The 25,120-nt window shown below is 41.2% G+C and overlaps 1 protein-coding gene across 1 annotated transcript in view; it reads right to left on the bottom strand.

Moving 5' to 3' along the window:
- The window catches only part of col2a1a (collagen, type II, alpha 1a), a 49,135-nt gene that overhangs the window by 10,155 nt on the left and 13,860 nt on the right, over window positions 1-25,120 (bottom strand). Inside the window, exons 7-41 of the mRNA XM_084068193.1 lie at window positions 24,355-24,432; window positions 23,302-23,346; window positions 21,961-22,014; window positions 20,426-20,479; window positions 18,813-18,866; window positions 18,524-18,577; window positions 18,359-18,412; window positions 17,440-17,484; window positions 16,786-16,839; window positions 15,966-16,010; window positions 15,301-15,354; window positions 13,451-13,549; window positions 13,257-13,301; window positions 12,703-12,801; window positions 12,509-12,562; window positions 12,276-12,383; window positions 12,104-12,157; window positions 11,806-11,904; window positions 11,126-11,179; window positions 10,320-10,418; window positions 10,051-10,104; window positions 9,878-9,931; window positions 9,391-9,444; window positions 7,531-7,584; window positions 7,269-7,313; window positions 7,055-7,153; window positions 6,343-6,450; window positions 5,805-5,858; window positions 4,926-4,979; window positions 4,734-4,787; window positions 3,854-3,907; window positions 2,847-2,954; window positions 1,758-1,811; window positions 1,294-1,347; window positions 703-864 (exon numbers count right to left, since the gene is read on the bottom strand). Of these exons, the coding sequence (XP_083924319.1) occupies window positions 703-864; window positions 1,294-1,347; window positions 1,758-1,811; window positions 2,847-2,954; window positions 3,854-3,907; window positions 4,734-4,787; window positions 4,926-4,979; window positions 5,805-5,858; window positions 6,343-6,450; window positions 7,055-7,153; window positions 7,269-7,313; window positions 7,531-7,584; window positions 9,391-9,444; window positions 9,878-9,931; window positions 10,051-10,104; window positions 10,320-10,418; window positions 11,126-11,179; window positions 11,806-11,904; window positions 12,104-12,157; window positions 12,276-12,383; window positions 12,509-12,562; window positions 12,703-12,801; window positions 13,257-13,301; window positions 13,451-13,549; window positions 15,301-15,354; window positions 15,966-16,010; window positions 16,786-16,839; window positions 17,440-17,484; window positions 18,359-18,412; window positions 18,524-18,577; window positions 18,813-18,866; window positions 20,426-20,479; window positions 21,961-22,014; window positions 23,302-23,346; window positions 24,355-24,432 (2,364 nt within the window). The remainder of the gene's footprint in view (window positions 1-702; window positions 865-1,293; window positions 1,348-1,757; window positions 1,812-2,846; window positions 2,955-3,853; window positions 3,908-4,733; window positions 4,788-4,925; window positions 4,980-5,804; window positions 5,859-6,342; window positions 6,451-7,054; window positions 7,154-7,268; window positions 7,314-7,530; window positions 7,585-9,390; window positions 9,445-9,877; window positions 9,932-10,050; window positions 10,105-10,319; window positions 10,419-11,125; window positions 11,180-11,805; window positions 11,905-12,103; window positions 12,158-12,275; window positions 12,384-12,508; window positions 12,563-12,702; window positions 12,802-13,256; window positions 13,302-13,450; window positions 13,550-15,300; window positions 15,355-15,965; window positions 16,011-16,785; window positions 16,840-17,439; window positions 17,485-18,358; window positions 18,413-18,523; window positions 18,578-18,812; window positions 18,867-20,425; window positions 20,480-21,960; window positions 22,015-23,301; window positions 23,347-24,354; window positions 24,433-25,120) is intronic.

The following is a 25,120-nucleotide window of genomic DNA, read 5'->3' as shown; positions in this document are numbered from 1 at the left end:
TGATAAGAAATAACTTCATGTCCACTGATGTTATGTGATGTCATTATGAGTTTTCAGGATACAATTATGAGACACAACATTATGATATGGGAGGTTGAGGTTCAATTCCCCGGCCGGGTCATACCAAAGACGGACCTAATGCGGACCTAATGCCTCCCTGCTTGGCACTCAGCATCAAGGGTTTGATTGGGGGGTACAGTAAGTCCCTGTGACATACTAGCGTCATGTCCAGGGGGCGCACTTGTACATCATGGGTGGGGGTACTTACAATTTACAATGTAGGCTTACAGTAAGCAAGGACAACACAAGGTAACAAGGTACATCAAATGCATAGACAATCTAGGATCATAGGTAAAACAAGAACCTATCATCAATCTAAACAGTATAATAACAACAAGTATAATATATATATATATTTTTTTTAAAACTATCTGTACATTGAAACTATACAAACTATAGGATGCCAGGTCAACAAATGAGCCTGGAATTACATTTTAACCGTAGCATAAGCCTGCAAGGTCGTCAAGGCTAGGGCGAGTGGCGAGTGCTACGGGCTAAAAGGTGGAGTCTACATCAAGCCGCCTCAAACTATACAGAAACAGGAGACGGGCTCCTGCCCTGTGGGCCACATGCATGTCAATGTTCATGTGATGACAGTAACAGAGTTCTTTCAGTAAAGGGGGGACAGTCAGTGGGACTCACAGGGGGACCGTCCTCTCCGGCGTCTCCCTTCTCTCCGGGGGAACCAGCGGGTCCACGCAGCCCAGCGTCTCCTGCTCTGCCTGGGGTTCCGGCGTCACCGCGCACACCCTTAGGGCCGTCTTTACCAGCGGGACCAGATGGGCCAGAGGAACCGGGGTTACCCTGCAACACAGAGAGACAGAGAGAAAACCAGATATTAATTCATACAATCTCTATATTCATGCTTTGGAGATATCATATGAAGAGTGAAAGAAATGAATAGGATATCCAGAGGTATAAGCTTTAACAAGACATTAACTGGATAAAATGATGACAAAGTGACATACATACACATCTTTGATTGATTAAACAGTTATGATGTGTGATAATCAGATATTAATACTCAGTATTACTGTGATGTGTGATAATCAGATATTAATACTCAGTATTACTGTGATGTGCGATGATAAGATATTAATACTCAGTATTACTGTGATGTGCGATGATAAGATATTAATACTCAGTATTACTGTGATGTGCGATGATAAGATATTAATACTCAGTATTACTGTGATGTGCGATGATAAGATATTAATACTCAGTATTACTCACGTTGGGACCAGGAGTTCCAACTCGTCCAGCAGCACCAGGGAAACCAGTTGCACCCTGTCAATCACATGAAGGTCCAAATTATACTATGACTATTGAGTCCAAATTATACAAAATAGAGTACAAATTGTACCAATTAGAGTCAGAATTATACCAATGACACACATTAAGAACCAGTAAATTAGTTAAAATAGTCAACAGCTAAATGAATGTATCTTCACATCAAAAAATAAAAAGACTAATGAAACTAAACAATTTTCACAGCAATCTATCTGGAGAATATTAGCTGATCTACAAGCTGATCGCAACGCGTCGCATCAACGCGTCGCATCATCACGGCACGTTGTGAGCTTGCAGATCGGCTATTTTTGGTACACAACATCGGCGTGCAACTAAGTATAACAACACAGGCTTAACATCCATTCCCTGTGTAGACATGAGCAGGAAATAAAACAACAGTTACTTACAGCAGCGCCCTGAGCACCACGCGCTCCTTTAATTCCAGAAACACCAGTAGGTCCCTGAAAAAAAAAACAAAGAAAACTATTAACATATTTGTACACACCAGATATGTGTTTCTGTCACTTGGGAAACCTTTGGGAAGACGTGTTCACTGTTCAGGTTTAGTTTAGATTTGAACCATTATGTATTGGAATGTTTCCTGTCTCAGTGTCTCAGTGTCTAAGGCTGTTGTAGTCACTAGGTCTAGGACTACAATTCCCTTGATGATGAATATGGCCTCTGTAGTATGTTACATTTGGGACTTAACAATTCCCTTGATGTCTATCTACTCACTGAAATATTGGATACAGGTGTCTTCCATTGGCGATCAAGTGATGACACTGCTCAAACGCTTAATATGTACTGATGCATTCACTTGTCCCTGAAGAAGGTCACACGACTCAAAGCTTGCATTAAACTCTGATATGTGCACAGTGCTTTGAGTGTGCGGCTGCTGTCTGTCCTCTTATAACATGGGAAACTGGTGGCCCGGGGGCCACATGGGCCCCCACCTACACTTAAGGCGGCCTGCAGGTTAATATTGGAATACTGATATATTATTGATTTCAGCTGTTATAATTGCAAACATGACCCGCTTTAATTACTTCAGTCTATATTAGTAGCTCAATGACTAGTATTAAAAATTCTATTGTCTTTTTTATGTCCAATATATTTGTATTTAAGTTCATAAAGTTTACATAAGTATAACTAAATGCATTTGAAATTAAATAAATATGTTACTTTTCAGGATTCCAATTCAAAAATAGCAAAAAAAAATCAGGTGTCCAATTCCAAAATAGCAAAAATAGCAGATCTACAAGCTCAAAACGCGTCACACTGCGACGCCTTTTGAGCTTGTAGATCGGCTATTTTCGCTACTTTTGTGTGGCTTGGAATGGCCCGACAGTATTATGTAATGTGGCCCTCTGGAGTGAGTGTGGAAATATAGTGGCCCTCTCCATCATCAAAGTTGCCCACCCCTGTGTTATAACCATTACACCGGTGGTGAAAGAATGATGTCAAATCAGGTCTGCCTGACATGGCTGAGTACCCACCACAGGTCCAGGGGCCCCTGAAGGTCCCTGAGGGCCGGGGGCTCCACCGTCTCCCTTCTGTCCACCCTCTCCGAGCTCTCCCTTAGCACCGGGCTGTCCATCTGCACCCTGTTATGTATAGAGAGAAGGACAATTAAAGATGGTAGAATCATTGTGTGAATATGTATATATACTGTATAATATGTGACAGTGTTTGATCAAACGTGCCAAAGTAGAACAGGGGCCATTTATCATTTCTCTCAAGCTTTCATATTGAAACCTGGAAATAGTTGAATTAGATATGCTTATTTCAATGTTGTTGAAAAAGATGAGTAAAATGCTGTCACGACTCCCTATCCGAACCCAACACTCAAAACTCAAACTCAAAACTAAATAACCTAAAATAATTCCTGTCCTTAAAATACAAGTGAACATAGTTTAACCCCTTGAACACCTTGATAGCAGCATCCTCTGACCCCCGCCCCACCTCTCCTGTCTCTGTAAATACACCTTATGATTCTACTGAGCTTTATTCCAATATGTTTTGTATTATATTGTATTGTATTGCATGTACAGTATGTCTGTATGTGTGTCTTACTAATGAATAGAGTACAATGGACCACAATGGAAACAAGTCCCCTGGGCTTTTTTGTGTGTTAGCATAACCTTTGACCTGTACTACTACCTATACTGTTAAACATTTTGTTAATAAAGTATTCAATCAATCAAAAAAAGATCTGATACCTCACACCTCACACAGCAGTTACTAGTTGAAAGGACTAGTTAAGCCTAAACGGCTATTTGTTTTACTGAGTGGATTCTTCAACATTTAAACTTGTGTAATATGTACAAAATGAAGAAAAAAACATAAAAAAACAACAACACACAACCTATTTCCTTGACGAGAGCGATTTCATGTTTGCCTACTTGCGGCACATTCTAATCAGACCCCGTCACATAATTATGGAGTGTAGCTGAAATGTTGATTGATTTGAACACATAATACTGTGGATTGTGGTTTTACTCACAGGGGGTCCAGCGAAGCCAGCAGGTCCAGGGGGTCCGTTCTCACCGCGGTCGCCCTACAACAGCAACACACAACGGTCAATACAAGCTTATAGATCCAAATATGAAACGTGAACAGCATGAACCCTATAGTGTCCATATTCTGAGGGCAAATATTCTGTGAAAATGACCGATCTACATAATGCGTTGTGTTGTTAGCTTGCAGATCGGCTATTTCAATTCCATTAGATATGTTGTTCAACCACAAATATCAGTGTTCTTGTGTTCTCTAATCTCTATCGAGGATGTAAAGAGTGGAATGGAAATGCTGTCCGCACGATCGTTTGCAATTACTGTTGAATACAACAGACGGGGACAGGTGCTCGATCGATGATGCACATTGCGATTAGTTTGACAGGTTTGCAGAAATGTCTAGTCTTTTTCTCCGGATCAATACATGGGCCATGTGAACAGTGCGGGACTGTAATTGGGAGGTTGGTGGTGCAATTCCCTCTTATCACGATCCTCATCTGTTTGTCTGGCAGTCAGGACCTGAGATCAACAAAACCAGTGGAAACTGGATCCAGGCAACAAGGGGAGAAGATTATGGGATGATCGTTCATCAGTGTTGGTCGATGCTCACATCATCATCATTATGGTTATGGTTTTAGTAATGTTTAGTTATCATTCTGGGTGTGGATGGCCCTTTACACTACTTGCTTTTTGTGGGGTTTTGTCAAACTCATGAGGGCAAACAACACTGTTTTGAAGTGCTGCTTGTGTGTTTCAAAAGGAGAGCCGCCTTTGACCTTCAGAACAAATCCTTCCTTTATAAAAGACAACACAATTATGCAAACAAATTACTACATCTAGTAGATGAAGAGGAATGAACAAATGACTTACAGGGGCGCCACGAGCACCAGCAGCACCAGTTGGTCCAGAAGGTCCAGTCTCACCCTGGGAAGGTAATGAACACACATTAAACACCAGCCACCGGCCCAATATTCAGAACTATGTGCAAAAATTCAATCTTAATCAAATGATACTGCCGATAAATGTGAGACGGCTAATAACATGTAGTTAGCATGTTCTCACCTTGGCACCGTTAGGACCAGAAGGCCCGGGAGGACCAATGGGACCAGTCAAACCCTGAGGAGATCACAGGAACATGGATGGACAGGAGAGAAGATAGATAGAAAGACAGACAAGTAGTGAGTGATCAGATCATCTGTCATTGAAGCATCAAGATCATAAAGGGAAGCTGGCTGAACCTTCCCTAAAACATCCTTGACAACGCTCCACACATCCTAGACTCTTCTCCCTCCTGGCCGAAAATGTGGAATAAACCATTGCAGACTCTCTCCAATGTTCTACCATAATCTAAAGACTCACCCCCTAGCACTCACCTCTTCAGACTCCACCTCACCCCCTAGCATTCACCTCTTCAGACTCCACCTCACCCCCTAGCATTCACCTCTTCAGACTCCACCTCACCCCCTAGCACTCACCTCTTCAGACTCCACCTCACCCCCTAGCATTCACCTCTTCAGACTCCACCTCACCCCCTAGCATTCACCTCTTCAGACTCCACCTCACCCCCTAGCATTCACTTCTTCAGACTCCACCTCACCACCTAGCATTCACCTCTTCAGACTCCACCTCACCACCTAGCATTCACTTCTTCAGACTCCACCTCACCCCCTAGCATTCACCTCTTCAGACTCCACCTCACCCCCTAGCACTCACCTCTTCAGACTCCACCTCACCCCCTAGCACTCACCTCTTCAGACTCCACCTCACCCCCTAGCACTCACCTCTTCAGACTCCAACTCACCACCTAGCATTCACCTCTTCATACTCCAACTCACCACCTAGCATACCCTAACTAGGTATTTAACCACATGAACCCTAGCGTGTAGAGGGACATAAGGCCCAGAGCAAGTATAGACTAAGTATATATGGTTTAATACTCACTCTACCACCGTCCTTTCCAGCTGCTCCCTCAGGTCCCTTCTCTCCGTTGTCACCCTGTTAGACAGATAGGATGTCATCATCATCATCATCATCAACCACTTACTTAAAGGTAATACAATTACATTACTTACTACGTGCTATCGATAGTAACTAGTTACATCACAAGTCATATTACTACTATATTACTGTGTTGACCCACAGACCTGCCCTGACCTGCACGTACACATTATGTCATAATTTCACGAGAGGGCGCATACTTAAAAAGAACAGATCTACTGCTAATAACAATGCAATGTTCTGCATGTGACAACCTCACACTATGGAGTATAAATTAGAGGCTTAATGTAGTCAATATCTGTCAAAAACAAATCACGTTCATAGTAACTAGTTATATAACAAGGTCACTTGGATTAGTAAATGCAATATCATTACTGACTGTTTTGGCAATTCTAATAAGCTAGTGGAGAATAACTTTGAGTCGACGCGCCTTCTGGTGAATGAACGCTGACGACTTGAAGTGTAAAATAATGTCACTCACTCTGTCTCCCTTGGCTCCGGGGATGCCACCAGCTCCTCTCTCACCTGGCATACCCTGAAGGCCGGGCGGGCCCTGGGCTCCCTGAGAGCCAGCTGGTCCGATAGCTCCCTGGGTGTGAGAGGAAAAAAGTTGGTTCTGGATTAGTATGGATGGATGGATTTGCATTGTTATATTATTACTAACATTACATTTGAAAGGCCTTGGTGGGATTTGTTTCTCAAATCTGATATTTATGACTGACTGTCCACACTGTTATTAAATGTGATCTTTAGGACCGACTGTCCACACTGTTATTAAATGTGATCTTTAGGACCGACTGTCCACACTGTTATTAAATATGATCTTTAGGACCGACTGTCCACACTGTTATTAAATGTGATCTTTAGGACCGACTGTCCACACTGTTATTAAATGTGATCTTTAGGACCGACTGTCCACACTGTTATTAAATGTGATCTTTAGGACTGACCGTCCAGACTGTTTTTAAATGTGTTTTTATGTTGTTCAGACTTGATAAATCCGGTCTGATTCCAATCTGGATATTAGGACACACATCTGATTTGGCTGCCGGTCTGAGTGTGGTGAACTCAACACCTGGACAAGATGCTACTGATACCCAGTGAAACACGGTTGATATTTAACGGCCCGTAACAAAGATCTGGTGGCTCCGTGGTTCAGACGGGCTGGAGAGGAGTCACATGTTCACACTGACCTTGGGTCCGTCGGTTCCTGGCGTTCCTGGAACTCCACGAGGTCCCTGAAGACCCTGAGGTCCGGCACCGCCCCTCTCGCCAGGGAAACCACGCTCACCCTATCAGGAAACACACACACAGGACAATGAACAGGAGATACAGGACCATGTGATGTGTGATTTTCAGTCATTCTGTGGCCTTGTAAAGAGAAGGGTTCTGAAGATGGACACTCACTCTGGGTCCTGTAGCGCCAGCAGCTCCACCTTCTCCAGGAACACCCTATAGAGAGAGAGATTACATCACCATTAAAACCATTACAACCATCACAGATACTTCTAAATATTAGGCATGTTCTGTCAAAGCTTAATTGGCAGGTGGAATGTAAGATATTGTCTATCAAATAGACCCTTTTTATAAAAAAATAAAAACAAAATAATGAAATATGATGCTTTGATTATTTTGGATATTTGAGTGTGAAAGATGAGTAGATGCTCACCTGGTCACCAGGCTTTCCTCCCTCTCCTGGGGGTCCAGCAGGTCCAGGCAGACCCTGCAAAACAATAACAAAAGGTCATCAAAAGGTCATGCTCTTAACCCCAGGATTAGGGTTAATAATAATACCTGCAATTAATACAGCGCTTTTTTAAGTACTCAAAGATGCTTTACATGTGTGTGAGGGCCAGGGGGAGAGGAGAAAAAAAGAGAAAAACTTTATTAGGAAAAAACTCAACGCAAAAAAAGAAATCATTGAAAGCAATAAAACACTAAAAATAACAAGAGTTGAAATCAAAGGCAACTCCTTTAGGGTCCATCTTATATGGCCATCATGTCTGAAATGGGGTGGGGACTCAAATCACATGACTTGAACTCAAGTCTGACTTAAGTTATCTGAGATCTGACTTGTATGAATGGAATAACTTGAGACTTGACTTAATTTGGATTCTAGTAACTTGATTCATTTTTTTGAGAGTTTTTTTTTATTTAGACAATTATTTTCCTTTTTCTCCCAATACAATCGCTAGGCCAATTAGAGGGTAGCACGGGTCCAGCAAAAAAAACTAAAACCCGAGACCTGATTTGGTCCGGGTCCAAAATATTGACTTGTCCCTTGGGTTAAAGAATAGAATAAAGAATAGTTGCTGCATGTCTCAGGTAAGTGCATCTGAAATCAATGGCTTTGTATGAACCTGATCTGCTTTATTTCCATAATTATGACACTTTAAATTTCAGTTTAAAGATGAGGACACCCTGCTAATTAGGAGCTCCACCGTGAGGACGTAGGGTTTGGAGAAACACCCTGCCAATTAGGAGCTCCACCGTGAGGACGTAGGGTGTGGAGAAACACACTGCCAATGAGGAGCCCCACCGTGAGGACGTAGTGTGTGGAGAAACATCCTGCCAATGAGGAGCCCCACCGTGAGGACTTAGGGTGTGGAGTAACACCCTGCCAATGAGGAGCCCCACCGTGAGGACTTAGGGTGTGGAGAAACACCCTGCCAATGAGGAGCCCCACCGTGAGGACTTAGGGTGTGGAGAAACACCCTGCCAATGAGGAGCCCCACCGTGAGGACTTAGGGTGTGGAGAAACACCCTGCCAATGAGGAGCCCCACCGTGAGGACTTAGGGTGTGGAGAAACACCCTGCCAATGAGGAGCCCCACCGTGAGGACTTAGGGTGTGGAGAAACACCCTGACAATGAGGAGCTCCACCGGGAGGATTAGGGTGTGGAGAAACACCCTGACAATGAGGAGCCTCACTGTGAGGATTAGGGTGTGGAGAAACACCCTGACAATGAGGAGCCCCACCGGGAGGATTAGGGTGTGGAGAAACACCCTGACAATGAGGAGCCCCACCGGGAGGATTAGGGTGTGGAGAAACACCCTGCCAATGAGGAGCCTCACCGTGAGGACGTAGCGCATGTGAAAGCACACGCTGTCCCTCACAGTTCAACAGGAATATCTAGATATCTTGTGAAAATGCCATTGTCATAAATGCCCTGCAGAGGGCGTTTGTACTAAGATGATATTAAGATATTAAGACGGTTCTGCTCTCAACTCATGATTTGTTCTGGCTTCACTTGACTTTTAATATTTAGGCTCGGAATTTGATTTGGAACTATTGTGCTGACTTGGGACTCGAGCAAAACTGACTTCATCCCTCTGCTTAGAGGCCTGTTATCTTCACCTTGAGAAATGTTTTACATATGCAAAACTCTCGACAACAGTGTCTGACTAATGCTCTCCAGCGATGACTATGGTTTCTCTCTTGCTTTCTCATTTCCTTGATTTCACATGGTTTAGGATATCACTATAATGTATTTGATACTCGTGATGGTCCACGGTAAACGTAGACTCACCTGGAAACCATTTGGTCCAGGTTGTCCTTGCTCTCCTCTTTCTCCAGCAGGTCCCTAGAACAGAAACCAAGTAAACCATTAAGAACACTGTAGACAATCCAAATAAGAACTTCAGCAATGGTATTGCAACTATTGTGAAATATTTGCAATTCGTACCCAGGTAGTGTCCCACAGCTATTGTATAGGGCTGGCTGTGTTGTCTATTGTATCTTTTAATGTATAGTAACTTTTAATGTTTTTATTCATGGGTTTACTAACTAACTGGGGGAAGGAAAGGTTGGCATTTGATGGTTCACTCTGTAAAGGGCTTGATATGCTTACTTACAAGTGGCGTCACACACTGGAAATAGTCGATCTACCATTTAAAATAGTAGATCCACTATTTATAATAATACAGTGTGTATTTTTAATAGACAATTTATTGTGCGTGATGCTGGCACACAACTAAGTATGAATCCGGCTGTAGAATGAATAGAAGAATACTCACAGCGGGCCCAGGGGGTCCACCAGCACCGGTCTCACCATCCTTTCCAGACAGACCCTGTTCAGAGACAGAAGGAAGAGGACTTTAACATTGGGATCTTACTCTAACAGCCAAAATAAATACATTGATATGCATTTATTTGGTTCAGACGACAACATTCATGAAAGTGTACTTACTCTCAGACCAGTACGACCCAGAAGACCCTTCTCTCCTGGTTTTCCAGCTTCACCCTGTTGAGAGGAAGAAATCACATTAGATACTCTGAGATCAAACGTTTACTATTATGATCTTCTTGCAATCTTTAACCACAATACAGGGGGGTGAACATTCGGCGAAAATAGGTGATCTGCATGCTCAAAACAACGCGTCACATCGCGGTGTGTTGTGTGCTTGTAGATCAGCTATTCCCGGCAGTCATTTCATCATAACCTGTACAGACACTTACATTGGCTCCCTTTGGTCCGGGGAAACCCATCACTCCTGGCTGTCCACGAGCTCCCTGAGGCCCTGGGGGTCCGGGACGACCGTCCTCACCGGAAGCACCCTAAAAGAAAACAGCAACGAGACAGGATGCTACATCAACACTACAGCCCATAGAGGAGGAATATAGGAAACCCCAAGTTAGAATAAGACAACCGGGTGCTCAACGGAGATCAAAGTGATAGTTAAAAGTCAGGAACAAAGGGGTTCCACCGCAAGCCAAATTCAGGCTGGTCCGGTGCATCTCAGGACTGTTGAGTATGAATCATGAAGATGAATTGACGAAACGTCGAAACGTTGTCATGTTTATGTCTGGCATAAATATATGAAGGTCGGTTACTCCCTTGTGAATGGCATTTCATTTCTATGGTGTATTTCCATGAAAGTGTGCATGTGAGTACTGGGTGCATGTGCAACTGTTTTTTTGTGCTGTGCTACATTCACAATAATACCATATGGATGGAGATATACTGTAGGACTTTGAGATTGGAAAACTTTGCCTTCATAGGATTTGTCCACTTGTCATTTGCAGCATTACTGTATGTTGTGTTGTATGCTACATTCAATAGGCTGTGAAATCAAATACCCCTCTGTGCTATCCTAATCTACAATTCTATTTGAGTGGAATGGTGTCCTCAATCATTGCTTGCTGAGAGGAAATACAACATCAGACTTTATTTATCTTACATTATGCTAAGATTGAAATGTTGCGTTTGCTCATAACCATGAAAGGAGGAAGGACGGTTAGGTTTAGGTTTTAGAGGTACTTACACCGGGTCCAACTTTGCCTTGGGGACCAGCATCTCCGGGACGACCAGTAAGACCCTGGAAGAGACATTCAGAAGCGGTCAGTGTTGTTTAGAAGATGATTTTAACAATGCACAGCAAACCCCTGTTAAGCTTCCTTACCCTAAAATAGATGTGGTATCTGTCATAGCAGTAACTATGATCTAATTACATTCAGAGGCTGAAACTAGAACCCTGGAACTGAAATCAGAACTACATTATGTTAAGAATGTGTATTAGATTAGCATGTTTAGATCAGGGGCCTTCAAACTTTTTCATCCCAAGGACCCCTTAGCTGAGCGAGAGAGGAAGCAGATTCTCTCTGCACTCTACTTATGTGATTATTTACCTTGTTTGTCGACTACAATTCAAGCTTACTCTGATTATTGCAATCTCGCTCTCCATAAGCTGCTATGCCTGAATTGTAATTGTAACTCTGACAGGTCAGAAAGGGTCTCACCCAAGTCTTCACAAGAGGAAGAATACAATAACTGTATTCTTCTTCTTGTGACCACTTAGGCGACACCCTTTCTGACTTATTTGTGGACGGACAGAGTGATCCCTAACAGGGCTTCAGCATTCCATGTGTTCGGTTGTAATGAAGAGATAATATTTTTTTGGGGGGACCAGGGTGATGATGAGTAGGATATAAAGACAGCACTCACTCTGGCTCCGGGGAGGCCAGACTCTCCTGTGCGTCCGGGGTCTCCGCCAGCACCCTTAGGCCCACCAGCACCAGGAACACCACGGTCACCAGGGGCTCCCTACAATAAGACAAGACAAAAAAATCAATTATTAATGTATGATCTTTTGTTCAACAACATCTGGTAAATGATCGCAACATCTGGTCCTGTCCCTTTTACAGTATATCACTGATAGTGTGTCAGTGTAGTTGAGAGGTATTTATGAGATTAATTGACTTATATTCCATGAGAAAACCCGCCGTCTTGAGCAGAAACCCACCTTAGCACCAGCAAGACCATCCTGACCTGGGAAACCGCGGTTACCGGGAGCTCCCTACAGAAAGAAAACAGAGATTTCCACAGTCAGACAAACCCTTATCACTTATTTATCGGTTCCCCCCCATGATGACAACGTATGATGTTATGGGTTCAGATGATTCAGATTGTCGTACTCTCTCTCCAGGGGGTCCGAGGGGTCCTGCAGCGCCGGGCTCTCCTCTCGCTCCTCTCTTGCCCTCCTCGCCAGAGGGTCCGGGGGCACCTTGGGGTCCAGCCACGCCCTATAGAGCACAACATGAAGATAATGTCAAATTCACTTTAAAGTTCAAGCACATTAATAGAAGTTTAGAACAGGTCCAAATGCTTTAGGCCTGTTTGTCCATAATCAATGAAACTTCAAACTCACCAGCTCTCCCTTGGGTCCAGCCTCTCCTTTGAATCCAGGAATACCAGGGTCTCCCTAAATAAGTTGAAGATTAAAATGCATTATTATTATGATCACATCACTGTTGGTACCAACGCGACAACCTGTAATGCAGATATGGCAGAAGAAGTACTGGGCGTATGTGCCAAGTGGTATATGACGCCCAGGTGACTTACTGACTGTCCCTTGGGTCCCAGAGGACCGGTCGCTCCCTGAGGTCCGGGTGGGCCGCGGGGTCCAGGGAATCCTGGGGCACCAGCAATACCAGAAGCGCCCTACAGGGGGAGGCAGAGAGAGACGGGTTCAAAGTTCAAGGAGGTGTTTATGTACAATACAGCAGGTATAGCATCACAAGATTTACTGAATAAATCAATGTGTGTGTGTGTGTGTGTGTGTGTGTGTGTGTGTGTGTGTGTGTGTGTGTGTGTGTGTGTGTGTGTGTGTGTGTGTGTGTGTGTGTGTGTGTGTGTGTGTGTGTCTGTGTGTGTGTGTGTGTGTGTGTGTGTGTGTGTGTGTGTGTGTGTGTGTGTGTGTGTATTGTTTTGATATTATTATAATGTTTAGACTGATGCTAGGTTCTTGGTTTACCTATGATCCTAGATTACTGGGGCACTGCACTGTCTCTATGCATTTGATGTCAGTACCTTGTGTTTTCCTTGCTTACTGTAAATCGCTCTGGATTAAGAGCGTCTGCTAAATGCCTAAATTGTAAATTGTAGAGAATACTTACAGCAGAACCTTTAGAGCCAGGGATTCCATCAGTACCGGGGTTGCCCTACAACGAGATACACATCAGTACAATACAAATATACACAATACAATCTAGAATTGTTCTACTTCATAACACCAACATATTGAGATGAGAATATACACCATATACAGATAGAAGAGATACTTGATCAGAATGATCTCAGGTTAACTTACAGATGCTCCTGCTGGGCCGGGAGATCCAGGGGTACCAGCCTCTCCACGGGGTCCTTGTGCACCTTCAGATCCGCGGGCTCCAGTGGGTCCAGCCTCTCCCTGATGGGACATACGTTTATTGATTATTATTATTATTATACCACTCCTCTCGCTTTGCATCCCTTCTTTGCCACATTATTGTGTTAGATTATAGCTTACTATGCAGATATATTGGTCACCTGTTCTTCTGTTTTGTTACTTAGATTCAGGTTTTTTTCTTGACCATAAATGCTATTTAGATTTAGTATGTTATTTAGACTTGAGTAATTTGATGGACAAGAGGCATTCCCTGATTTGCCAGGGGGCGATAGGTGGTGAATCCATACCTCTGCTTTTGATATCCCATAATTGTTATGTCCGGTGGGGATATGTTTCTATCTCTGCTTCTTGTCAGAATGAATTAAATACATGCATTTCCTTTTTGGGAAGTGTAGACTGTCTGATTGATATGTTTGATATTTATGTTGGATAACATCACTATTTAACAATGTAATTACAAATGTATGGTAACCACATTAACAATTAAAATCATTTAAACATTTGACAAAGTATGTTAGGGACATACCTTGTCAAATGACAAAGACAATGTCCTGTCTGTTTTGTTGTTGTTGTTGTTGTTGATGATGATGTCAAACGGTAGTGCTGATATACTGTAAATATTTGTTACTGTACAACTCTGAGGTATGACTCCATTAACTAGCTACCTAGTGGATGTTTGCCTATTCTTAACCCCCTGAGCAGGGACTGAGAGTTTAAATGTTTATTAGCAACTATTCCTAATAAGTCCTAAAGCACTATATTTGTTGGCGTAGGCCGGATAAACAACTTAATCAAAATAATAAACTGTTATTTCTAGTTATTTTATAAATAGTTTATAGTTAATAAATAGTTGTATTTATAAAAGCAATATCAGTGCTACTGTATATAGCTGCATTAAATAATGATTCTAACTGTTGTTAAGGTGCAAAATTTAAAACTAACACATGATCTCTAAATAGATCAAAGTGCAATCAGTATGTCATCCTAAAGCCTGATGTATACATTTGTACATGTACAATTATATGTGATGGATACCTGTAATGGTGATTCATTTAAAACCTTTTTGTCTGTTCTGATCTTTTGTCTTTTAGGTTGTTTGGTTGGGAAAAAAAACGTAACCGCTGCAGATACGATAACATGTTTAAATGATCATATCAATGAAAAAGTGAGAGAATCTGACTCGTTTCTCCATTAATCAATATTGATCAATCAATAGTAATTGATTATTTTGTTAACATAACATAGTTTAGAACCTTCAAACTTACATCATTTATAGTAAATGATTACTAATGGCCGGTGGCATAAGTGATATCGGATATCATGTGATTTCTAGTATCCTTTTGTTTCCTTTTTTGATAGATATTAGTGCTATGCAGATATGTTTATTACTTGTTTTTGTTTCTTGCGTTTTGTTGTATTGACCTCTAAAGTACAGAATGTGATGCATAAGACAGATGCTATGTTCATTCATTGTTTACCATTCTTTGAGACACTTCACTCTACTCATGTGACTATTTACCTTCCTGCTTACTTTGTTTATTCTGATTTCATAAGTCTCTCTGCATAAGAACGTCTGCTAAACACCTTCATTGTACATTTCCACACAGAGAGACATCATAGTATCAAACTGAATGAAAATGAACACATTGTGTAAACAGCGCCGGTCACGTTCTATCTCCACAGGTAAACAGAATGTATATTTAATCATAAATACAATTTCTGTGAAAAGAAAAGAAAAAGAGAGAAAGAAAACAAAGGGTATTTTTACAGACCTTGCTTCCTGGGGATCCTGGGAAACCGGGGGCTCCGGCGGGGCCAACAGGGCCCTGGAGAAGACAAAAGGTTCCAGGTTAGAATTCACATTTTATCACAACCTAGTTTCACTGGTTTTCAAGGAGAGGTTGACGGGTTTAAAGCTGCAATCCGTAATGGTCATGTCATACTCACAATGTGAACGCCAAATGTTTTACTGTTGAGCTAATATAGAAATCTTGTTTGGTAAGAGGATAAATTGCATTTTGAGCTTCATGCAATACCTCTCCTCAACACGTAGGTGTCCTACCCGACACCGGGGTCTAAATGTCTCAATAGAAGGGCAGGGAGACCAAATACAACAACAACAGTTGTGTTAGTTGTATTGTATTAACATACTCTACCACAGTGGTTCTCAAAGTGGGGTCAATGGACTGTCAGGGGTCCTTGATGGGGTTCTAAATTGACCCTTACAAGTCTGTATCTCTGACAGTATACAAATGGTTCCATTTGTATACTGTCAGAGATAAGGGGTGTCCTTGAAATGTTAAAGTTTGAGAACCACTGCGTCTCCCACACACTTTGACTATGATAACGTTAAATTCACTAAAAAAGTCATGGATTGCAGCTTGTAACCCGTTTGGAGCTGATGTGTGAACTGATATGAAGGAAGTAGAGTACTTACTGGGGGACCAGCAGGACCAGGCAGACCATCATTACCACGAGCACCCTGTAGAAAACATATATACACCACATTAGTACTGTAATGTAATGTAACAAGTACTGTACTTAAGTACAATGTCACTCTGTAGAAAACATACACCACATTAGTACTGTAATGTAATGTAACAAGTACTGTACTTAAGTACAATGTCACCCTGTACAAAACATACACCACATCAGTGCTTAGGGCTGTCACAATTACAAATTGAAGTTGACGATTAATTGTCAATCAAACAATTGCGATTAACGACTTAATTGTGTGTTTGGCATTGAACATTGGAACGTATACAAATGTAATTTCTGTTTGCCTTTTAGGCGTCATAATCAAAAATTGCACACCTGGGGCAGATATGACAAATAACTGAATATACAAAGACATTACTGACATATTTAATCATTTTCAAAATACTAGAAATAGCAGATCTACAAGTTTGTAGATCTGCTATTTCTACTATTTTTGGAAAATGTTTGAAAATGTATGAACATTTTTTTTTTCCCTCAAATAATTGTGATTAGGCAATGATGTAATAATTGTGACAGGCCTGTTAGTGCTGTAAAGTAACTAACATTTACTCTGTGCATTTCCTCATGTACAGTATTTAAATGCAATTTCACCCTGTAAACATATAGACCACATACTGATCACATGACAGACAGGGTATACCAGCTGTACTCATATAGACCATATTAAAGTGAAGAGAGCCTACAGTAACAGTATAATGGAGCTATGAAGCTAACAAACCATGCAGAAACCATAAGAGAGACATCAGAACGATACTCACAGCAGAACCAGCGGCTCCGGGACGGCCCCTCTCACCAGGAAGACCACGGGGTCCCTAAAACACAAAACACAACTCAGTCAGAACCCTTATACAACACAATAGAATAGAATACAATAGTTATCTTTTTTTGACAGATGCTAGTTACACTATTCAGATCTACGTTGGTTACTTCAGCCTGATCTAATATGAGAGTGATGACACTAGCATAGACTCCCATGGTAAGAATGGAATGCGGAAATGCTCTGTCTATGTCAATGAAAAAGTTCCAATGTTTGGAACTATAGCCCATAGACCATATTCACACGGCGGCCATGTTTCTATGAAGTCAATGAAAGTAGCCACCCCGGGTGGCGGCACTTTCAATGTTAAATTCCAATATGGACGCCGTGTGAATATGGTCTATAGCGGCCCGCTTTGTGGCGAGATCAAAACGTGCCATAACTCTCTCTCTCTCTCTCTATGGGTCTGGGTTACTTGTTAACATGTTTTTTTTAGCAAGTTGTTTTAGACAGATGCTAGGTTCATTGTTTACCTGGTATCCTAGTGTCTTTGAAGCACTACATTGTTTTCTTTGCTCTGTATAACAGGATAAGTGTCTTCCTTCTAATGCCTAAATTGTAAGTGTAAATTGTTATACCAGGATTGCAAACTTACCATGGGTCCGGGAGCGCCGTTCTCTCCAGCGTTACCGCCCTCTCCCTATAACAGAAGAGAACACACATCAGTTTGACACTTTTTAATACAACTGAACGAAAAACTGATTAAAAGTGGGCTGTTTAATGTTGATAATTCAACTATGGATCAGAGGATTGGGCAGCAGCATTATGGTGACATCGTAACTGAACAGGAGCTGATGCCACATCTGTTTTCAGTAGATGCATTTGCAAGCCTTATTCTCCTTATGCATCCATTAGCTTGTATGTGTTAGTTTTGTGTGGATTTTGTCCATCTTCCAGCTTCTCCATCTTCATCCACTTCGAACACACCATAAGAGCTTGTGCTATTATCACCCACGGGTGCTCAAAACTAATTGAAAAAATACGAACATGTAAACACTTCACCTTGCCAGCCTGCCTCTAATACTCTTCACACAAAGACTCTTCCATGTGCACAGAACACACTGAAATATCTACTTCCTATTTTCTTAAGTGGATCAGCTCCATTGTTAACTTCATAAAGGAGCTGGCTGAATAGCAGCCGGACCTTATTACAACCATCCATTAGTTTGAGTTGTAACAGGTTCATTTTTACAAGAACCCATGTTGTTCTTTGCTGTTTCACTAGTCTACAGCTATAGTATCGTTGAAATTGTATCAATGTGTTTATTATCAATCCTATTTTTCTGTATGTCTCTACCCCCTCCTCCCCCCTCCCCTTCCCTAAACATGTCACTCAGTGTCTCAGTTTCCACATACATTTACACTCAAAGGACCATGGAAATATAAGCTCTCATGCTTTTTCGTGTATAATCCTTTTTCCGTGTTTCATCAGATACAACTTTTTATCAATCAATCAATCAATCAATCAATCAATCAATCAATCGATCAATCAATCAATCAATCAATCATCCTACCTTGGCTCCAGCAGCTCCTGTCTCTCCCTTAGCTCCATCCAGACCAGGGTGACCCTACAGAGACAAAACAAACCATCATTAGGAGCCACTCAATTAACCGTCCAATTAATGAGCCTCTAATGACATGCATGGGAACAGTCCCTCATGTAGCACGTTGACACTCACTCTGTGTCCTTTGATTCCAGGCAGACCGGGGGTTCCGGGGAATCCTCGAGCGCCCTGCGATAAAGAGACAACAATACATGTGAGATTAGATCATTAGTTGAAGACATCTTTCTTCCTCTCAACTTATCATCTAGTAGTAGTCAACCTGGATGTGACCAAAGAGAGGTTTGGTTTCTTGTTGTGCATTTATTGTTAAGACAATCTGTGAGGCTTTTGAATTAACAGAGGTAATCATGAAGTAACCGTCACTTTCAGTGAAGAATGAATGACAGGTGAATGATGTGCTCACCTGAGGGCCTGCAGCTCCACGCTCTCCAGCCTTGCCAGGTTTGCCAGCATCTCCCTGGAAATGAGCAGGAAAATAACAATGATTTCATTGACATTTGATGATGTTTTGCCAGTGCATGGTATTCCACTAAGACGTTCCAGGTGTAGGACAAATTAGGATGAACATAAGAAAAATATGCAGTCAAAAATATGTGTAAATATATAGTCCTCCCACTGGAAATAATGCTTATAACACAATAAACATAACAAGGAGCATTATTTTCCAGTGTGTGGACTCTATATATTTCATCCAATGTTTTGTTTTAAGACAGCATGTCATTATGGATGATGAGAGTGTGCTAAGGACAATGGATTATCATTTACTGGTCTATTTTGTACAGCTTTATAAAACCATGCAGGCTGTGTGATTAGATCACCCTGCTCCTCATGTGTTGTTTGGAAAGAGGGACAGTGCCCCCTGGTGGTAGATATATAATCATACCTAACGCAAGGCTTGGCCTCAATAAATAAACGGACAGAAAATGTGAAGTGATTCACGAGAGACTGGTTATATGGTGGAATAATTATTATCTAGGGGCGCAACAGTTAATCGAACTAATCGATTTAATTTATAATAAATAAAAAAACTGATACTCAATAAAATAATTTAAAAAATGATGCAAAACTATTGAACTATGTATAAAATAGGTCTTAAGTCTTTAATCAAACTAATCTAATTAGGAGATTATGAATAATCAATCCGATTTTTTTTTTAAACAATAGAAATAACATGCTTCTTGGCTATTCGATTCGAAAAGTAATTGAGAGAATAATCCTTAAGAAGAGTATGGATAGTTGAAGCCCTATAGTCATCATTTAGAAATAAGAGTATTGACTTGTGATTTGGAGCCCAGGAGGACAATGATCTTATCAAAGGAAATACAAACAAGTGCTTCTCTGATTATTTCTAAAAGATTCCTTAAGAACTGTCTACAAAACAATAATATTACAATTAACCAAATTAGAACCTAAAATTAATTTTAAAAAAATACTATATTATAGTATTTTTTTTATTTAATTTTAACTTACAATCTGGTTAATTGTAAGTTATTAATATGTATAGCTCTACTGCTCTGCTGCAGATATTTCCTATTTTCAGGTTTATGCACACTAAGAAATGTATATAGGGGAATACTATTATGTACTGGGTTTTGGCTACATTGCATTTATTTTTATTTTTAAATGTATTGTTCTTCTTTGTTGTTGCACTGTCATGTATTGTATTGTGTTGTGTGGTGTTTTTTATGAACAGAGGACCACAGTGGAATAAACCCTTGGGCTATATATCGTGTTTTCATCCTCGGTGATGAATAATCGCAAAGTGCTAATGTAAAAAGAAGTGCTCTTTTTATGTACAATCACCAAATACAATCAATGACTTAAAATGTGCCAGTAATTATATAAATGTGTTATTTTGTGCATTAGGTCATGGCCTAATATTATTGTATAGTGGGACATCATCACTATAATCTGTGCTTGTGTTTTTAGTCGGCTCTATGCGTCTCTGGGTGTTTTTTTCAACAGGTGCAGCAGTCTCTGTCTGGTCTGGTGGTCCCAACAAAACGTAATACGTACATCACTTCCTGGTTTCCCAGATGGTCCGGCTGGGCCGCGTGGTCCCAGAGGTCCCTGTTATGAAAGACAAAGACCATACATTATCACAGATGTTGCATTTGTTCCACACACACGCACACGGGCATATATGCACACAGGTGTGTGACAGGTGAGCATATGTTTAGACACATGTGTGCTGTGTCTAATCTTTTACAAGGACAGCATCCTAAGAATGAACAGTCCACTATGTCATGTTTTGGTGTACTGCATCCTAAGAATGAACAGTCCACTATGTCATGTTTTGGTGTACTGCATCCTAAGAATGAACAGTCCACTATGTCATGTTTTGGTGTACTGCATCCTAAGAATGAACAGTCCACTATGTCATGTTTTAGTGTACTGTATCCTAAGAATGAACAGTTCACCATGTCATGTTTTGGTGTACTGCATCCTAAGAATGAACCATTTTTTCCCTCTTCTGTATTACATAATATGAATGTTAGTTTGACTGCTATGCCATAGAGGACATAACAACTAAAACTGTTTGGCAAATCACAACACTTGAGTGAAGTGGTATTGTGAGCAGTTCCAGATGCATCATCTTGTTTATTTGGCCTTAAAGGCCGACTTCACCCATTTTCAACCTATCTTCATGTAATAGGTCTTCACTAATAGTAATGCTCATGTTAGGTGTGCTGTATCCGAAGAATGAACAGTCCACTATGTCATGTTTTGGTGTACTGCATCCTAAGCATGAACAGTCCATTATGTCATGTTTTGGTGTAACTGTATGTGACAGCTTTATGACATCTGAAGGGCACTGTGTTGGATCAACCTCACGAGAGAGGATCCTTTATTATCCACCAAGTCAGAGACAGTATATTCAATTAAAGGACCACTATTTTCAAACTATCTTAATATAATTGGTCCACTCCTCACTAATGCTCATTATAAGATGGCACCATTTCTGTCTGAACCTGCAACATTGGTAGGTAGTTTTGGTAATTTCAAACAATATTTAATACTTTTTTTTAATCAATGCAAGAACAATGGCTTCTATTTCAGCGTGCTAACTTTACAGGAAAGAGAAAGGCTGTAGTTTCTATTAGCTTGAAATCACCATCGATGATGTCACCGGTAGGCACGTTTCTCTCTATTAGTCCACCAATGAGACACAGAGTGAGCAGGCGAAATTGTGTCATCTTATAATGAGCATTAGTGAGGACCAATTAAATGAAGATATAAGGTTGAAAATGAAGTGAAGCGCTCTTTTAAGTAACTGAGTATTTAGATACAAAATCAACTCAGATATAACCCTTGTCAGTGTATTTACGAGTGCTTATTTAATCATAGAGGTACTTAACAAAGGTAAAATGTACATTTAACAAGAGGGACACACAGACATACAGGACATAGCCTGAATGGTAGCGTATTACCTTGTGCTTACCTAGCTTACTGTAAGAGCGTCTACTAAATGCCTACATTGTAAATTGTGAATGTATTGTACCACCAGAGATAACTAAGAGGTTTATCCATATTTTGCTGCTGAAACTTACCGCTGCGCCAGGCTCGCCAGTCTCTCCAGGGTTACCTTGGAAACCTTGTGGGCCCTTTGGGAGAGAGAGAGAGAGAGCGAACAGAACAAAGTGAGAGGCATTTACTCATTTGGTGAACATCCCAGCATGAGGTGAACATCCCTGCTGACTGTTTTTTCACAAGATAATAAATCCATCATCACATCCATCAACAAATCACATGATGGCTTCAGAGGCAGCAGGCATTCATTAAAGAAAGGGTCTACAACAGGGGGTCCTCAGAGTTACTACAGGGGGGGGGGCACCACATCTTTGTGTGATAGGAACCTTTATTTACATTAACCACTTGAACCGACTCTCATCCCTATTCTGGGGACAGCTTTAGCCAAAAGTTAGCAGATCTACAAGCCTGCGAGGCCTTGTGAGCTTGTAGATCGGCCATTTTTGGCAAAGAGGTTTGGTGTAAAGGGGAAAAAGAGCAGACCAAGTACAGAGCCAGATGTCAAATTTACTAAGTATTGAGGGTTTAACTGGTTAAAGGTCTGAAAATACACCTTAACATGAATCCAACACACACTGATGACAGTGCTGTCAAACAAGTCTATGAATCCATCTATGAAATCTATGAAAAAGTTTCATGAAACACTACTTTATACAATATATAGGGGGCGGGGGGTCCCTGCTTCATCTCTCTCTCAGCTAAGGGGTCCTTGGCCTGAAACGTGTTGAAGACCCCTGCATTAGAGTATCAGTCCAATGTCACTATAATACTTTAAAGAAGAATTGTTACTGAAACAGGCATCTTTAACCACATCCCTATTCTGGGGGAGCGGGGAGGGGTTCAGACAAAAAATGCAGATCTGCAAGTTCACGATGCAACGTAATGTGACAGGTTGTGTGAGCTTGCAGATTGGTTATTTTTGGTGAAGAGATTTGGGAAAAGGAGGGGGCCATGAATAGAGCCCTGCGGGTGACCCCGGTCAACTACTAAACTATATAACTAAAGTGCTTAAAAAGTATCATGCCAGCTTATAGTGCTTTACATTGGTTCTGCTCTTATATTATATCTCTTGTATCGTCACAGTTGGGCGGCTATATGTACAGAACTGTTACTATACATTCTTTTATTATATTTGTATATTTTTCATTATATATTGTTTTGCAAAAATAGCAGATCTACAAGCTTGTAGGTTGTGAGCTTGTACTGTAGATCTGCTATTTTCGCTAATTTTGCGTGACACTGGCATACGACAAATTGATTCATGAAAAAAAAACACAAAAAAATGAAATATGGAGAAACAAGGTTTCTGCCCGACAGCGACAATATTATGCATGTATTTGTGAAATGTGTGTTATACTTACAGGAGCTCCAGATGGGCCAGGAGGCCCTCGGGGACCCATAGGGCCCTGGAAGATAGAGAGAAGACAGGTATTATTCATTTATAAATCATATTTTTTAACAAAAACATAACAGGACCACAATAGAAACAAGCCATCAAGGCTTTTTTTGTGTTATCCTTTTAGAATAGGCTCTATGCACAGCAGCCATATTGGGAATGAATTGGGCCCTTCCTTCCTTCCTTCACAGGTGTTACCAATGATACTAATTAAGGCTCTGTTCCATTTAGTGTGGCATGGTGGTTGTCTTATTTTCAAGGACCCCCATAACTCTGAGTGTACAAATGGAGCCAAATGGGTTCCATTTGTACACTCTCAGAGTTACACACCCACCATAAGGGGCCATCTGGGAACCAAAATGGCGTGTTTCTAGTGAGCCATCATGCACGATATCAGCACCCTGACCAAAATGGAACAGAGCCTTCACTAGTATCATTGGTAAGTGGTAACACCTGTGAAGGAAGTAAGAAGAGGCCCAATTTCTTTCCAATATGGCTGCTGTGCATAGAGCCTATTGGCTGCGTAATTGTACTTGCTGCACTGTTTGCAACTTATTAAAAAATAATTAAATTAAAACATAAAACCCCCAAAAATAGGGAAAAAATGCTTAAGTAGATAGATTGAACAAAGAGTTTATTATTTAGTGTCAGTATCACTGACAGTGTTATCATGTATAACCATTTACAACACCAGTCAGGTTATATGAGGACTTCAATGAACGGTTGAGTACAAATACTGGATGTAATCGTGGTAGTGCATGTACAATAAATGTCCACTAGGTGGCAGTGTGTCTGTCTTCTGTTCAGCTAACCTACATTCACGCCCCTGGCCTGATATCTATTCTTATGGCATTATTTTTGGTGCTCACTTGCAGACTAAAGCTAAAAGTGTTAATTTACCAAACATTAAGTCATGTTCCTGAGATAAACATACTCCCCCCACTGTTCATTTAATTCTAAGTGCAAAAATCAGATCCAACATTTCAGATGTTGCTTGTGTACATAGATGGTTCCATACCATTGGTCCTTGCATCACTCCCATCTGAGCTCCTCCAGCCTTCTCATCAAAGCCACCAGCCATCTGAGCAGCAAAGTTCTAAAAGAAGAACAAAAAAAAACACAAAAATGTTATTCAATGTATATAATTTAACCACTGGAGCACTACTGTAGCATCCCTATTCTGGGCATGTCATCATAATCTATGTATACGTTCCAGAAACCAGTGTAGTGTGCATGTGTGTGTGTGTGTGTGTTTGGCACAGCTCGGCCACTATCTGACCGTTTGACTTTAATTCAGGCGCGTGTGTCCTAGATCACTGGTTCTCAAAGTGGGGGCCATAGCGCTAGCCTCGCGAGACAGACTGTATCACTGCGTGGATATGAGTCTGGTGCTTCTATGAGGACTTTTTTTTCCCCCAAGGGGCGGGATCAAAACAATTGGACACAATTGGTTAGACCTACAACCAACTACCAATTACAGTCTCCCATATTTGAATACTGGGCTCTGATTGGTCACCCCAGACTTCGGGAGCAGGAAATGGATTCACAACGGAGCGGTGCCAGATTCGTCTGGTCCCAGGCACCAAGTGCCGTGCTATGAGCTTGTAGATCTGCTATTTTTGAAACATTGTTGAAAAGGCTTGAATATATATGTTTTAAAGCGAACATTTGTCTAGATACACATAATTTTGGGGGTCCTTGACATGAAAAAGTTTAAGAACCACTGTCCTAGATAATCCGGGGATGGTTTGTGCCGAGTGGGAATTCGGTAGGGCTGGCGGTTG

Source organism: Gymnoscopelus microlampas (genome assembly GCF_963454915.1).
Source record: "Gymnoscopelus microlampas genome assembly, chromosome: 10".
NCBI classification, from domain to species: domain Eukaryota; kingdom Metazoa; phylum Chordata; class Actinopteri; order Myctophiformes; family Myctophidae; genus Gymnoscopelus; species Gymnoscopelus microlampas.
Note: the sequence above shows the minus strand (reverse complement) of the source record. Positions and strands in the feature narration are given on the sequence as shown.